The 14,784-nt window shown below is 43.9% G+C and overlaps 4 protein-coding genes across 7 annotated transcripts; 1 reads left to right on the top strand and 3 right to left on the bottom strand.

The window, feature by feature from the left end:
- The first annotated feature begins 1,232 nt into the window (after positions 1 to 1,232).
- Positions 1,233 to 1,990, top strand: LOC108656090 (uncharacterized). The gene has a single exon (XM_030388739.2). The coding sequence runs from the start codon at positions 1,350 to 1,352 to the stop codon at positions 1,746 to 1,748; it is 399 nt and encodes a 132-aa protein (XP_030244599.2). The 5' UTR covers positions 1,233 to 1,349; the 3' UTR covers positions 1,749 to 1,990.
- A 952-nt stretch (positions 1,991 to 2,942) lies between these two features.
- LOC149090693 (uncharacterized) lies at positions 2,943 to 4,200 on the bottom strand. 4 transcript variants are annotated; one of them, XM_089264199.1, is made up of 2 exons: positions 3,678 to 4,195; positions 2,944 to 3,563 (listed from the first exon to the last, which is right to left on the bottom strand). In XM_089264199.1, exons 1-2 carry the CDS (start codon positions 3,788 to 3,790, stop codon positions 3,095 to 3,097), a joined length of 582 nt encoding a protein of 193 aa, XP_089120325.1. In that variant the 5' UTR covers positions 3,791 to 4,195; the 3' UTR covers positions 2,944 to 3,094. The 4 variants fall into 4 exon arrangements, with proteins under 4 accessions (XP_089120322.1, XP_089120325.1, XP_089120324.1 ...); XM_089264198.1 differs by having other exon boundaries at positions 2,944 to 3,579; positions 3,664 to 4,192; XM_089264197.1 differs by having other exon boundaries at positions 2,944 to 3,575; positions 3,657 to 4,191.
- A 2,072-nt stretch (positions 4,201 to 6,272) lies between these two features.
- LOC115565105 (uncharacterized) lies at positions 6,273 to 7,174 on the bottom strand. Its single transcript, XM_030390099.2, has one exon. The coding sequence runs from the start codon at positions 6,960 to 6,962 to the stop codon at positions 6,450 to 6,452; it is 513 nt and encodes a 170-aa protein (XP_030245959.1). The 5' UTR covers positions 6,963 to 7,174; the 3' UTR covers positions 6,273 to 6,449.
- Positions 7,175 to 13,087: 5,913 nt separating this feature from the next.
- Positions 13,088 to 14,014, bottom strand: LOC108658753 (uncharacterized). The gene is made up of 2 exons (XM_030390096.2): positions 13,865 to 14,014; positions 13,088 to 13,803 (listed from the first exon to the last, which is right to left on the bottom strand). The coding sequence occupies exons 1-2, from the start codon at positions 13,868 to 13,870 to the stop codon at positions 13,159 to 13,161; spliced, it is 651 nt and encodes a 216-aa protein (XP_030245956.1). The 5' UTR covers positions 13,871 to 14,014; the 3' UTR covers positions 13,088 to 13,158.
- Between the last annotated feature and the right edge of the window lie 770 nt (positions 14,015 to 14,784).

Genomic DNA, 14,784 nt, shown 5'->3' with positions numbered 1-14,784 from the left:
AAAGGTTCCTTCCCTTGGAAAAAAAGTCGTTCTCGTTAATTCTCGATGATTCGAACTGATGAGTTATCGAAAGTGTGATAAACTTGTACTGCGTATGGTATGCACGAGTATGCATGCCAAATTTCAGCTCTCTAGTTCTTATAACTTCTGAGATCGGCTTGCTCATACGGACGGACGGGGCTATGTCGACTCAGCTCGTCGTGCTGATCAAGAATATATATACTTTATGGGGTCTGCTATGATGCCTTCTGCCCGTTACATACTTTTCAAAAAACCATAACACCTTGATTTCCCATTTTGAATGGGTTCAGGGTATACAAAATGATTAGGAATGTAACTTTTAGCCCACTGTGCTGCAGATGCGAAGCAGATTTGCTGCTCTGGCGGTTGAGGTCGGCTTGTGGACTTGGCTATGAGGTTATTTGTGGCTTTGAGCCATGTTTGGCTGCCGCACGCGTTGAATGCGTTGAATGCAACACACTCAGTGGACAAGTAGCGGCAATATATTAGTTGAGTAATTCTCTTGAGCAGGCAGCTCATTTGTTAGGCCTTTGCGTTTGCATGTGTGCGTGTGTGTGTGTGTGTGTGTGTGTGTGTGTGTGTGAGTGCTTGCACAGCAATTGACATTGAACTCGTCGCATGCGAATGTGGTTGAGTCGTGCAGCACACACACACACACACACACACACATTTGTCTAGCACTCGCTTCGCATGCGAATACCGAGAAAACCAAGTAGAAAATACAGAAAACCAGCAAAAACTAAAATCAAATTAATTATGCAGAAGTATCTGGAAAATATGAAAAATTACAGAATTTCAATTGTAAATTGTTAAACAAATTGTGTGGCTGCACAAACGCTCGTAATTAATGACATCGCTATGGCTCAGCAGTTTAGAAGTGGTTGCCCGTGCGGCTCAGTGCGGCGCATGCTCCGCGTACTCCCAGCATAAATGTTGCGTATGCGCCGCGTGTGCCGCCCTCTTGACAGCGAGTGCAGTGCGCGGGCTTCGACAGCCACTTGAGTGCACAGTTGTTCTCAGCCTTCCGAGTAGCCTTTGGGTGCGTCGCTCCGCCACACACTCACACACCCACACTCACACACTCACACACGCACACAGACAGAGGCTGATCGCATCTCACATTGCCTTAGTTTTATGCCCAATCAGTGTTTGGGAGCAGCATGACTCAGCGGGAGCTTGACTTATTCCGTGCACCTTTGACGGCTATAAAAGCGCTGCGCTGGGCCCGGTAATGGCATCAGTGAAGCTAAGGTTCTAACAGCGCCAACAGCAACAGCTCCAAAACAGTTCCAGAACAGTTCATCTATCGAAGGATTCTACAGCTCAACATGCGCTACGCTCTGCTCGTCGTATTCCTGTGCGCTCTCATGTTCGCCATCGCCTCGGCTGGTTTGCTGGGTGGTGGCGGCGGCGGCGGAGGTGGCTACGGTGGTGGCGGCGGCGGCGGCGGTAAAGGCGGCTGGCAGAAGAATGGCGGAGGCGGCGGCGGCGGCGGTGGCTGGCAAAAGAGCGGAGGAGGCAGCGGCGGTCAGGGTGGATACGGCGGCGGCGGTGGTGGCGGCAAGTCCCTGGCCGGCAATCGGGGCAGCTCGGTGTCCTGGCAAGGTGGTAACGGAGGCGGCGGCAAGCACGGCGGAGGCGGCGGCGGTGGCGGCTATGGAGGCGGTGGCGGCAAGCACGGCGGTGGCGGTGGAGGTGGTGGCAAGCACGGCGGTGGTGGCTGGTAAACCGCACTCCAGAGCCACAGCAACGAGAACTCCAAGACGAAACGAAATGTAAATACTCCGGCTGCTCCCTCGGCTAACATGTGTTCTACGGCATCTAGACTTAGAGCTAGAGGCGACTCCCACAAGTGCTATAACTAACGTTTTTTTTTTTGCTATCTACCTAGTAGTGCCCAAAGTTTCTCATTCCTCTCCCATACTCTATGTTTATATGTACTAATAAAGAAATGTTCATTTTGCTAAAAGTTACTGAAGTGTTTATTCAAGGGAAGATGTTGCGCTCGAGGAACGTAATATATGATCATTTTTGAAGATTTTCTTGCCTGGCAGGTATATATAAAATATGGCACTATAGGCATAAGCATCTCGACGTTGTCTTGGATTATGCTCTACAGGCTCTACAGCAAGTCTTTGTTTTGGATTAGTCGATCAACTGGACTAGATTGCTCATCATCAGCTCACAATCAATCCAATATGCAATATTGCAGCTATAAAATAGGTAAAAACTTTAAAGCAGCTGGAATTGACTAATTCCCTTTCTTAGATGACGCAGCATGTTATGTTCTAAGGGCAGGAAAAGTTCTGTTTTCGCTCATTCTAACATATAAGACCTACTAAAATAGCTGAATATTATCATAAAGTATTCTCGTTCAATAAAAGTTATCCATAAACAGTTGGATTTCATGGAATTAACTATCCTATCTAATATTAGATGATCAGCTGAGATCTGATAGTGAGATACGGATGTGCCCTAGCTCAAGTGGTCCATAATAAGTCTTGGCTAAGCCATTTAGTCTATAGCCTCTTGTTGGCCAAGGTATTAGATCTATTGGAAGACTGCTGACGCACGAGAGTATATTTCGAATTTCCAGTCTCAAGTTTCAGCAGTTTCGATATGGTTTGCATTCATACGAACAGTCGGACGGACGGACAGCAGCACGGGCATTGGTTGGAAACAACATACGCAGTTCCCTCACCTTAATTGACGAAAGGATGATATGATATGATATAAAATGTATGAATATAAAATGAGTGGCATCATATGCATGATAACTATGACTGGAAATAGCTCTCATGTTGGGTATATACGACTAGCACTTTCATTGCCTAAAAAAGTTCCTTGAACTCACTCTTTCTCTCTCTTTTTCTCTCTGTCTTCTCCAACTCTTAACTCCTTCACGTGGCTTTTCCCGCAAATGTTCACATATTTTGGATTATCGTATATATTTATTGAGGTTTAAAAAAATAAAAAAAAAAACTTGCTAGATAAAGCATTAGAGATTATTTTTTTTATGTACAGTTGCAGATCCTTTTAAGTGTCGCCTCAGTGTTTTCTTATGGACGGATTTCTACCAGCTCCAGCCGCCGCTTGAGCCGCCGGAGGACCAACCACCACCGCCGCTTTTCCAGCCGCCACCGCCTCCTCCGCCGCTTTTCCAGCCGCCGCCGCCGCCTCCGCCAGATTTCCAGCCGCCGCCACCACCGCCGCCAGACTTCCAGCCGCTGCTAAGACCAGACAGCGCTTGAGATTTCCAGCCAGAGAGGCTAGACAAGGCGCTAGACCAACCAGCGCCCAGGCCGCCGCCGCCGCCACCGCCGCCGGAGCTGAGTTTCCAGCCACCACTGCCGCCGCCTCCGCCGCTCTTCCAGCCACCGCCGCCTCCGCCTGAGGACCAACCGCTGCTACCGCCGCCGCCGCCGCCGCTGGACGGCCAGGCGCTGATGCTTATCTTGCTGGGCCAGCCAGAGGAGCCGCCTCCCGATGACCAGCCAGAGGAGCCACCGCCGCTCTTCCAGCCACCACCGCCGCCACCACCACTAGGCCAGCCGCTGCCTCCACCACCGCCCGATGACCAGCCAGACGAGCCACCGCCGCTCTTCCAGCCGCCGCCTCCACCGCCACCCGAGGACCAGCCACCGCCGCCACCCGACGACCAGCCGCTACCACCACCACCTCCACTGCTCCAGCCATGTGGCTTAGCAAAAGCGCAGAGGCTCAGCGCGGCCAAGAGCCCGACAAGAACCAAGCGACGTATCGACTGCATCTTGGCGAGAGAAGTTGTTGTTGCTGTCTGTTGTTGTTGCTGCTGCCTGATGTTGCTGTTGCTGTTGCTGCTGATGTTGCTGCTGTGCACTAACTAATTTACAACTGGGCGCACTCACGGCTATTTATACAGCCAGCCGAGTGCAGCGCATCTAAGATTCTAACCGCCAGCAGCAATGCAGATGCTGTTGTTGCCGTCGCCTCGTCAACGCCGCTGCAGCTGTTGCTGTTGTTGCTGTTGTTGCTGCTGCTGCTGCTGCTGTTGTTGTTGACAGCGACGTCGCTGCAGTGTAATCAGCTGTAATTGCCAAATCTGGCGCTCGCTCCGTTCTTGGAGCTCCGTGCAGTCGGCCCTCATTATGCCAACTTTCAATTTCGTACACTTTGCGGCCATCTATTGTTGTTGGCAGTGCAACGCCCCAAACCTTCCACCTGACGCAGCCCAGACTGTAGATTCTGGCCAGGCCAGCCGGCATCGATTTATTGGCGCGCCATTTTTATGTAACAACTCTTTGGGGGCAAATCGATTGACAGACGGCCCATTCTTTGTGGCTGCCATTAACCGAGCACAGCTGAGCTTTGTAGCACTCATAATCAATGAGCCAGCCGCTGGCTGCACACGTGCTGCTGCTGCAGCTACTGTTGCTGCTGCTGCTGCTGTTGCCACACAGCTTGCAACAGTTTCGTGTCGGACTCTAAAATCGGGTCAACGGCACAGCGATCAATCACTCAGGCCATCAATATTAAGTGCTATGAATTATACAATGAACTTGCCAGGGCAAAGATATTGAAATTTGAATATTTTCTTAGTCAGTTTTAAATTTTTTATTTTCAAGTTGAGGCAGGTTGAACGGCAGAGAGCGGTAAAAAAAAGGAGAAGAGGAAAGAAAAAAAAAAAAATAGAAGAAATAATGTAAGACAAATGAAAAGAAGAAAGAAAGAAAAAGAAAGAAGAAAGAAGAAATAAGTTATACAAAAAAGAACTTAAGAATAGAAAATAAAGAATAATAAGTACATAATAAATAGAAGAAAGAAGGTAATAAAAGATAAACTAAACTCCTAACCCTACATAAGAAATCACTAAGAAGAATAGATACATAAATCTAAATCTTCTAAGAATAAATGTCAGAAACCCTAAATAACGACCAGATCACAATCCCGATCCTCAAAAGAATCCTAAAGAATAAATAGATAGAGGCCATCCTCCCTCCTCCCTCTCCTCCCCCTCCCTCCTCCTCCTCCTCCTCCCTCCTCCCCCTCCTCCTCACCCTCCTCCCAATCCTCCCTCCTCCCTCCTCCCCTCCTCCCTCCTCCCTCCTCCCTCCTCCCTCCTCCCTCCTCCCTCCTCCTCCCCTCCTCCCTCCTCCTCCTCCTCCCTCCTCCTCCTCCCTCCTCCCCTCCTCCCTCCTCCCTCCTCCTCTCCTCCCTCCTCCCTCCTCCCCTCCTCCCTCCTCCCTCCTCCCTCCTCCCTCCTCCTCCTCCCGAACCTCCCTCCTCCTCCTCCTCCTCCCTCCTCCCTCCTCCCTCCTCCCTCCTCCCCTCCTCCCTCCTCCTCCCTAAAGAATCCTTCCCATCCTCCTCTCCCAAGAGTCCCCCTCCCCTCATAATCATACCCTCCTCCCCATAAAAAATCCCCCTCCCCGTACTCCTCCAAAGAATCCCCCCCCCCCAAAGAATAAGAAAAAGAAGAAAACCCCTGAAATCCACCCCTAAGAAAAATGGAAAGTAATTTTAAATCCCTAAAAAGAACTACAAATCTTAAAGTGGCTTAACAACCATAGACTACCAGAGAAAACTCACTAAACAACACCAAGGTGTATAAACTCAAATAAAAATAGAAAAACGCTTAAAGCTGACGGTAGACATATGCAGAGTTACTCACTGTCTACAGGGTAACAGGCGTAGTACTGTTACAGCTCTGCCAACGATGCAAGATTGTACTGCGCGCTGTGCTGCGCGACTGCGCTGCGACTGCGACTGCCCCCAGTCGTTCAGTTGAATACAAATGCAAAGCCGAAGCTGAACCTGTTGACTCTTTGTCCGTGCTTGTCGTTGCTTTGCGGTAGGAGACTTGTGAATTTTCATGGGCGGCATTAAATCAAAATCGGTGCTTTGTGCTATCGATTTCGTTGCCAATTTAGCAGATCTATCAATGGCCGGCAATCAATCAATTGCCTCGAACTGCGAATTCCGTAACAAAGCGTTTAACTGTCGACCGATTGCAGCAGCAACGGAGCCCAACTGGGCTAAATGGCCGAATTGTCTGCGCTTTTGGGCCAATTGACGGCCGACTATAAATGTCGCATTAGTGGCCCCCTCAATTGCAATGGATGCCAATCAAGTGTGGGCTATTCAGTCAAGACGGCCTCTAGCCGACAGCCAGTTGCCTCTGCCGTGAGCTCACCTTATTGGACAATGGGTCAATCAGGAAGCCGTTCCCAACCAGTTTTAGACGGCGATGCCTCATTTAAAAACCGTCAATATCAATTCATATTTCTCAGTTTGTATTCAGCTTAAGATTAACAAAAAAAATTGATCACTTTTAACATATAAAATCATTTAATAAACAAACAAAAAAAAAAAACTTGGAACTTAGAAATAATTGGAAAACATTGCAGATGCTAGCCAAACTCCCTGTTTGAACTTGAGCCTGAGGCCGTTTACCAGCCCTTGTTCCAGCCCGAACCACCGGAGGAGCGAGCGTAGCCGCCCGAGTAGCCACCATAACCACCGCCGCTGGAGTAGCCGCCGCTCTGTCCCTGGTTGACCACCTCCAGGATGACGACCTTGGATGGAGCTGAGTAGGCACGAGATGGGCCAGCAGAGTAGGCGCGGGCTGGGCCAGCAGAGTAGCCGCCGGAACGTGCGCCCGAGTAGCCGCCACCAACAGCGCCTCCGCCACCAAGCTTGCTGGCGAGTCCGCCGCCAAGTCCACCACCAAGTCCACCGCCAAGTCCTCCGCCAAGTCCTCCGCTCTGACCGCCGCCCAGACCGCCGCCAAGACTGCCCAGTTTGCTCTGCAGCAGCTGGACAATGCCGCCAGCACCACCAGCGCCATTGATATTGCCACCGCCGCCGCCGCCGCCACCACCGCCCAGGAGACTATCGAATGTGGCCTGGCTGCCGGCCAGCAGGGCAACAAGGATAACGAAGATGCATGCGAACGGTTTCATTTTGCTCTAAGCTCGGATCTCGAAGACGATCTGAATTTTGATTTGGATATGGTGCTCAAGACAAACAGAAGCGTTGACTACCTCTACAGCCATGATGCCCACAAGCATTTATACCAAAAAACGTGCACGGAATCAATACTCTAAGCCAAAATACGAGTATCGCAAAGCATGAATAAATCAATAGCACGCTTTTCAATGCCCAGCATCAGCAACAGATTCAGCCTCACAGGGAGTAGATAGAGCAAGTGCTGATGCGTAGAGATGGGCGCGTGAGAGCAGCAGAGACACGAGCGCACGAATTCGATACAGAGATGAACTCTTAAGATTTGCATATGCTTGAAGATCTAAGGCTGCAGTTGAACTCACGAACGCTCGTGCCACGAGCTTGACTTCAGCAATTAGTTGCCTTTGATCGTTTAAGCAATTAATAGAATTAATAACCCACATTGATGTATGTATGTATACATATGTATGTGCGACGATGCTGAAGATATTTTGAGCAGCTGCCGACGGGCCTTTGTTTGCTGATTGTCTCCGATAACTATGCAAATCTTTACGCATGCGCGACTTGGACTTGGTCATTGTGAATACCCTAGAATCGGCGAATAAGCGTTGGGTATGCTATATAATTATGTTGAAGGGCAATCAGAGTAGTGTCAAAAAGCTTTTACATGAAATTGAGTTGAAGAAAAATCAAATTTGATTCATAAAAATATTAAAAATATTTATATTTTATTAAACAAATCGCAGCTTAAGCCAATTTTAAATAGAGAGCAAATATAACAAAGATTTCTCTATATAATATTTCTAATAAATAAGAGGAGTATTCTCGACGCCATTCACTCCTGCCAGAAGAGGGTATATGCCAGTCATCAATCAATTCCACGCATGTTCGGCATCTGCTCAAATATTAGTTAGCATCGAGCTTGGGCCACAAATCAAACAAATTAACGCCGTTTGATCGCATGAGCACTGTAAGACCTAAAACAGAGTATCAACAAGCAATGGACAGTTTGTCAAGCTGAGCTGAGAGCTTGCACAATTGATAAATGATATTTTGACAGGCCACTCAAGCAGTAGACATCAGCTCTTTAGCTCTTCAGCTTGTCAGCTCTTTGGCTCGGCCGTTGTTCTGCTCAAGGTCTGCCAGCGGGCAGATGGAAGCTGGCGAAACGACAAAACTGTAACGATAGATCAAGTAATCAGGAAGCGAGTAGCTACTGACCGGAGCGCTACAGTTAGTATCGAGCATAGGCTTGACCCACTGTCAGAACGTTCCCATCAGCATCATCGTTTAAAAATAGGCGCAATCCAGAACCGGTTCTTGGACAAGCTCATGCTCCACGTTTAGGCGCTGTCAATGTTTTGGCACATATTTGCATAGCCAATAGACTTGTCAGTATGTATAGACATACATATATACAGACTTAGGCACATACATATGTATACATACATAGCGAGGCCTATGTACCTTACTTATAGAGACTGACAGCTTGCCAAGTTCAATGCACTTTGAGGCTTAAAGAATATTTATGCTAAGCTACGCTTCTATGGGGGGTGTTTAATAAAACGACAAAAACTAGCTATATTTGATTATTATTTATGGAGCGAGATATATGTATATGTATATGCTGCGTGTCAGCTGTAACAATTGATTCATTAGCCATATCGATTAAGGAAATCTTCAGTTCGCCTTTGATATATGCCAATTAGGCAACTCTTAAGGTCAGCTATAGAATAATTCCCTATTTCCTATAATTGATATGTTTACTTTAATTTTTTTTTCTTTCGTTTTTCGTCAAATATTACAATAACAAAAAGACAAAATAATATTTACCAGTCAAACATTTTTTTTTCGTCTCTAGCTTAACTTAATTTATTCACATTGAAATTGAAAAAAAAAAAACACACACAAAAATATACTAATAATGAAGTTAATTATGTGTAGAAAGAGTAAAACAATAACGGAACTTCTTCTATTAACAGCTATACGATATATACCTATAAAATAAATAAAACCATAATAAATAAAAGTGATAATTTCCAGCTAATTTAATGCTATACGAAGCATCCGCAATGGACTGATAACTCGAGTTTTACGAGCACTTAAATTATATACATATATTCATTATAATATTAATTAAAGTTGTTAAAGTGAATAGCAAATGATTTATAAAATGTGATTTAAGCTAAGTACAAAGAAAAAAAAGCTGTGATGTTTATTATTTCGCATTGCACAACATCTTGGCTGAAACTGAAACAAATCTAGCTAGCTTTACGATCTGTATCTAAGGTCACATTATATATTCACACATCTGTATATATGTATATACACAATTTTTTTTCTTTCGACGCTTAGTTGTTTCGCCTTGTATTCGGCAATATTCTTAACCTGTTTTTCGTTTGTTTGTATTTTTTTTGCGTTTTTTTTGGGGGGGCCTCACGGGTCAAAAATTAAGAGAAAAAAAGTCATGTGCCTTTGTTATTTCAGCACGTTCATTAGATCGACCTACAGATGGGGATAGATTCGTTGGGCTGGCGCGTAACACGTTTCGTTACAATGGAACTATACTTCCATTACAGCCACAGCCGCGACAGATATCGTAAAAAGTAGTTCCCATCGCATGCATCGCCTTCAATTCGAAGGCTTTCATCAAATTATCATATTTAATTATGCACTAACTCGTATAAAATTACTGGCCAAATGCACAAATGCATAAAAGTGAATGCAAACTTGCAGTTTATGAAGTCATCTTTTCATCTTTTGTTTATCTATTTTTTTTTTTTTTTGGTGGTGGTCTCGCCGTCGCAAACATATGTGAGAGAGGGGCGTTTTATTGGTTCATAGAAAACTGTCTGTTCATGACAATGATGAGGATTTAACTAAAACAGTTGATTATTATATAACTCATACTATACTACTATATACCAATACGACGAAATACGATCCTACCATTATAGAATACTATTATGCTCCAATACCATACTCTATACCTTATAGTATTCTTCTATCGTACTATATGTAATTATTCTATTACTTTACAATTCAACCATACACAATACATAACTAAATACTGCCAATATACTCTACTGTATACTACTGCTACTATACTACAATATCTATCTACTACTATCTACTACTATTGCTGTACTATATATATATAGTAGTATACAATATCAGTATACTACTACTATCTACTAAAGCTATTATACTGTACTACTACCACTACTACTATTACTATCCTATACTATCTACATACTTATACTACTACAATTACTATCCTATACTATCTACATACTTATACTAATATCACTACTACTATTACTATACTATACTATCTACATACTTATACTACTATCACTACTACTATTACTATACTATACTATAGTATCTACATACTACTAATATCTTCTACTAATTCTACTTCTACTATTACTATCTACTACTAATACTACTTCTACTATTACTATCTACTACTAATACTACTACTACTATTACTATCTACTACTCATACTACTACTACTATTAACATCTACTACTAATACTACTACTACTATTACTATCTACTACTCATACTACTACTACTATTAACATCTACTACTAATACTACTACTACTATTACTGTCTACTACTAGTACTACTACTATCTACTATCTCTTCCTAACACAATATCACACTATCTAAATTTAATTACTATTTGCTTCTTCTACTATACTACCTACATACTAAACTACTATTTACTACTACTACTCTACTATTCTATCTATATACTACTACTATCTGCAACTACTGCTACACTAGACTATTATTACTACAGCTAATAGTAGTAGACGACGCTAACACTCTCCTTTACTATCTACTGATACAATATACTATAAAAATACTCAATAAATACTCTCAATTGTCTCAACATTCAATTGAGATTTTCATTGTCTTTCGTATTTTCCCATGATATTCATTTCACTTTGCCTGAAACTAATGTATTTCTACTTCAATTAGAGTTCATCACTAACATCGCATTCAGTTAGCTTTCGATCCACCCTCGCCAGGTACCCAGCATTGTCATTATAGGGTTGCGGAATTGATGACACTCATAAACTACAGCTGGCGCAGAGTAATAATTAAACCTAATGCAGCCGTGCGGCATATATTATAAATTCTGCTCGCACTTAAGCAAGCCATACCTATGTGAATCCATGTGTGTGTGTGTGTACTTTAATCTATATATGTACGTGTGCAAAGCACTCTGCGCTGTAATCGATTTGCATAAACGATTGTCAAGCTAAAGCTTCCCAGAGCAATTACGTACACATAAATAACTATCCATATTTGCAAATCCATATATTTGAATGTGTGTGCCTCTATGGGCATACACATATGTGCAAATGCTAATTGATGGGAATGCAAAACATATAAATCGAAATTGCTGAAATAGAATAAAGGCAGCGCTAGCCCATAAATATGAGGCCATAATTGCAGCCACGTTCATTAGAATAATCCTGTTTGGAAACAGTTACAGAGCCAACTCGGTAGCTGAGAGAAGGGCATAAGACTTCAATTAAGCCATGTTGCTAATGTGTAGTAAAAAAAATAGCAAATGTCATATAGCTATACAATTCTATAGATATTTAATGTTAATTGTAAATAAACTAAAAACAAATAATCTAAAAAGTTTGTTGAAAACTCAGGTTTAAATTCCTGTTTACTCAAAAAACAAAAAATATATACATACTTTAATTTTATCAATTTATTAGTAAAAAAAATTAAAAATTTAATATTTTTTCCCCAATGTTCATTAATATTTATATTAATATCTTTTACATATTTTTCGTAAAGAACTTCTCTGTCCTTGAGCTTGGCCGCCTTAAATCGAATGTATTTTTCATTAACCAATTTTAATTTATTGTTTGCTACATACATTACAAAAAAAAAAATAAATAAATATTTTTGATCATCACTCAATGCCGCCATGTAAAGTTTACTTGGTGTTTAAGATAGACATGCAATGCGGCAAATATTTGCTAGCTGGCAAACCAGTTGAACAGCACCAAAACACATCAATTGCAAATACACAAACTGGGTGGAAAATAAATTCAAAAATAATAAAAATACAATTCAAAATCAACAGCAGTTTGTGTGTATTTACTTATGTAATTATTTTGTGGGCTTGTGGCTAATGGCCAAGGTTCTGGGCACGTTTCATGTGAGACAAGATGACGCCACGTTTCATGTGAGACAAGATGACCATACAGTAGTAGACCACAAAGAAACAAACAAACACGCACACACACACACAAACACACACACGCACACGCGCAGGTTATACTGCTAATTCAATATCAAGCAAATACAAAATGCAAAACGATTCAAACAAAAGCAAACGGCGGAAGCTGAAAATCAAAAAGGCAAAAAGCAAAGTCAAATTCATACACACGTGGAGTGGAGATGGCAATAAATCAACATAAAATACAAACAAAGGCAAACAAAAGCAGCAGCGTAAACAAAGCGATTTAATTGCTAGATGCTTTGCTATCCCAATGCACCAGCTCGACAATCGATTGCAATAGAATGCAGCCTGCTGGACCGGCGCATGCCATGGCTGCTTAGTTTTATCCTTGCCGCGTGACACTGAGCTGTCGCGCCATGGATACCGTTGGGACTGGGGCTCGTCCAAGCCGGAGCTCAACTTTCGCTTTCCATAGCGAAGCGACGCGCTCTGACATTGAACTTCATTAACCCGGCCTGAATGCGGTACAAGTAGCGCGAGATGGTTAAGCGAACAGGTTTTTACCTTTAACGAAAGACTTGAGCAACGAACTTGTCGGCTTAACCGCTGGCGCCATCTGCAGTTAAAGACATTCCGACACGCTGGACGCCCTCTACCGGCCAATTTACGTACTGCCTGAAACGAGCGCACTCTGCAGTTCAAAAGATCATTGAATTGTAAGACGCAAAAGACTTAAACAAAAAACTTGCTCATATATGGCGCCCCCTAGCGTTAGCTAGCTGAAGAAACTAAGCTCTGTTCAAGATAGCTTTTATCGAGCTATGCAAAAGCTTAAAGTACAATAAAAGCTATTCAGCCAATATCAAAGATCTGGCAGCTCTCTTGAATTCAAATTCATTTTTTCGATGAGAGTTAAGCAATTATTTATTCGTTTCGGTTATCAAATTTGTTTTGCAATGCGAGTATTCTTAATCGTTCCACCAGCCAGCACCACCGCGAGAGCCGCCACCGACGGAGGAGCTAGCGCCATGGTTCACAGAATAGTCGAAAGAGGCTGGATTGCCCCAAGCATTGCCGCCGGCACCTCCAGCACCACCTTGCCAGCCACCAGCGCCAGCACCAGCACCACCGCCATAGCCGCCGCCGCGTCCGCCACCAGCACCTGCTCCCTGCCAGCCACCGGCACCTGCACCACCGCCATAGCCGCCGCCGCCGCGTCCGCCACCAGCACCTGCTCCTTGCCAGCCACCGGCTCCTGCACCGCCACCACCATAGCCTCCGCGTCCACCGCCAGCACCGGCGCCCTGCCAGCCGCCAGCACCAGCACCAGCACTAGCACCGGCACCCTGCCAGCCACCACCACCACCGCCGCCGCCGCCGTAGGCTCCGGCACCGCCATGGCCTCCAGCTCCACCTCCAGCACCACCAATGTGCACCTTTGTGTTGCCGTGAGACTGCGAGACATGCGAAATGAGTCCGGCACCATTTCTGAAGCCACCACCACCGCCGCCGCCACCGCCGTGTCCTCCGCCTGGCAGATAGCCACCGCCTCCTGCACCTCCGCGTTGTCCGGCATTAGCCAGAGCCAAGGTGGCTAGCAAGCAGACAAAGACCTGAAAGTGGAAACGTTAGTCGGCCAGCCGCAGGCAGAGTCCTTTCAAGAAATCCTTTTACCTTCATGATGATAATCGAATGATTTGATTTTGCAGTTGGTTTGTTGTTGTTTCAGTAGCTCTCGGTGCGCTGCTCCAAAAGCTTGTGATGCTTCTTGGCTGTCAGGCAGCACAATTTATAGCTGAAAATTCCGTTCAATATTGCTAATGATCTTCGACTTCTAATGGAAAACACATTGGGAAAAAAATAAACAAAGAAAACAACAAAATACTCAAATTAATTGAAAGAAGAAAACAAAAATATCAAAACTTAAAACATAACTAAAAACTAAACCAAGACAAAAAAAAAAAAAAAAAAAAAAAAAAATTAAAAAAAAAAAAAAAAAAAAAAAAATTCAAATAGAAGAAGAAAAGAAGAAATTTAGTTTATAGTGCCGCACATCAAATACGCTTCTTAATTATCACAGTTGGTAAATTGTATGTATATGTATTAGTATGTATAGAGCAAATAGATCTATGTAAATGAGATCTTCTAATATTATTCTGAAAATTTGTATATGTGAGCTAAGCCTTGACATGTAAGAAATTATATAAATATATATTGCTGTGAATATTTATTTTCATATATTTATGTTTCCAAGTCTTCTTTTCCTGCTACGGCCTTAATCGACTTTCTAATGGAATATCTCTATTCCATTTCTTTTCATCCACTATTTATTTCAAAATCTCATTTGCTCTGTCTCTTTGCTCCTGCCTCTGTCTCTGCCTCTGCCACCATGTTCGTAGTCCTCACTGTCTGCGTCTCCGCCTCCGAATCCTCCTCCGGCCTCTGTTTCCTGTTACCCCTTAGATGCCGTCTCCTCCATCGCTTGTGCTTTCCTTTTCCCTCTATCTTCTCCATCTTAGCCTCCCTCTGTTATCACCATTTTAGCCTCGCTCTTCCTTCGCCTGCTCACTCTTCCTCTACAGCTTAACTCTCAT

This window comes from Drosophila navojoa, chromosome X, assembly GCF_054131105.1.
Source record: "Drosophila navojoa isolate 15081-1374.11 chromosome X, UAZ_NAV_1.0, whole genome shotgun sequence".
NCBI lineage: Eukaryota > Metazoa > Arthropoda > Insecta > Diptera > Drosophilidae > Drosophila > Drosophila navojoa.
Note: the sequence above shows the minus strand (reverse complement) of the source record. Positions and strands in the feature narration are given on the sequence as shown.

What these genes read in the sequence shown, in the direction of transcription:
- LOC108656090 (XM_030388739.2), top strand. Translation starts at nt 1,350, where the DNA reads ATGCGCTACGCTCTGCTCGTCGTATTCCTGTGCGCTCTCATGTTCGCC.
- LOC149090693 (XM_089264196.1), bottom strand. Translation starts at nt 3,790, where the DNA reads ATGCAGTCGATACGTCGCTTGGTTCTTGTCGGGCTCTTGGCCGCGCTG.
- LOC115565105 (XM_030390099.2), bottom strand. Translation starts at nt 6,962, where the DNA reads ATGAAACCGTTCGCATGCATCTTCGTTATCCTTGTTGCCCTGCTGGCC.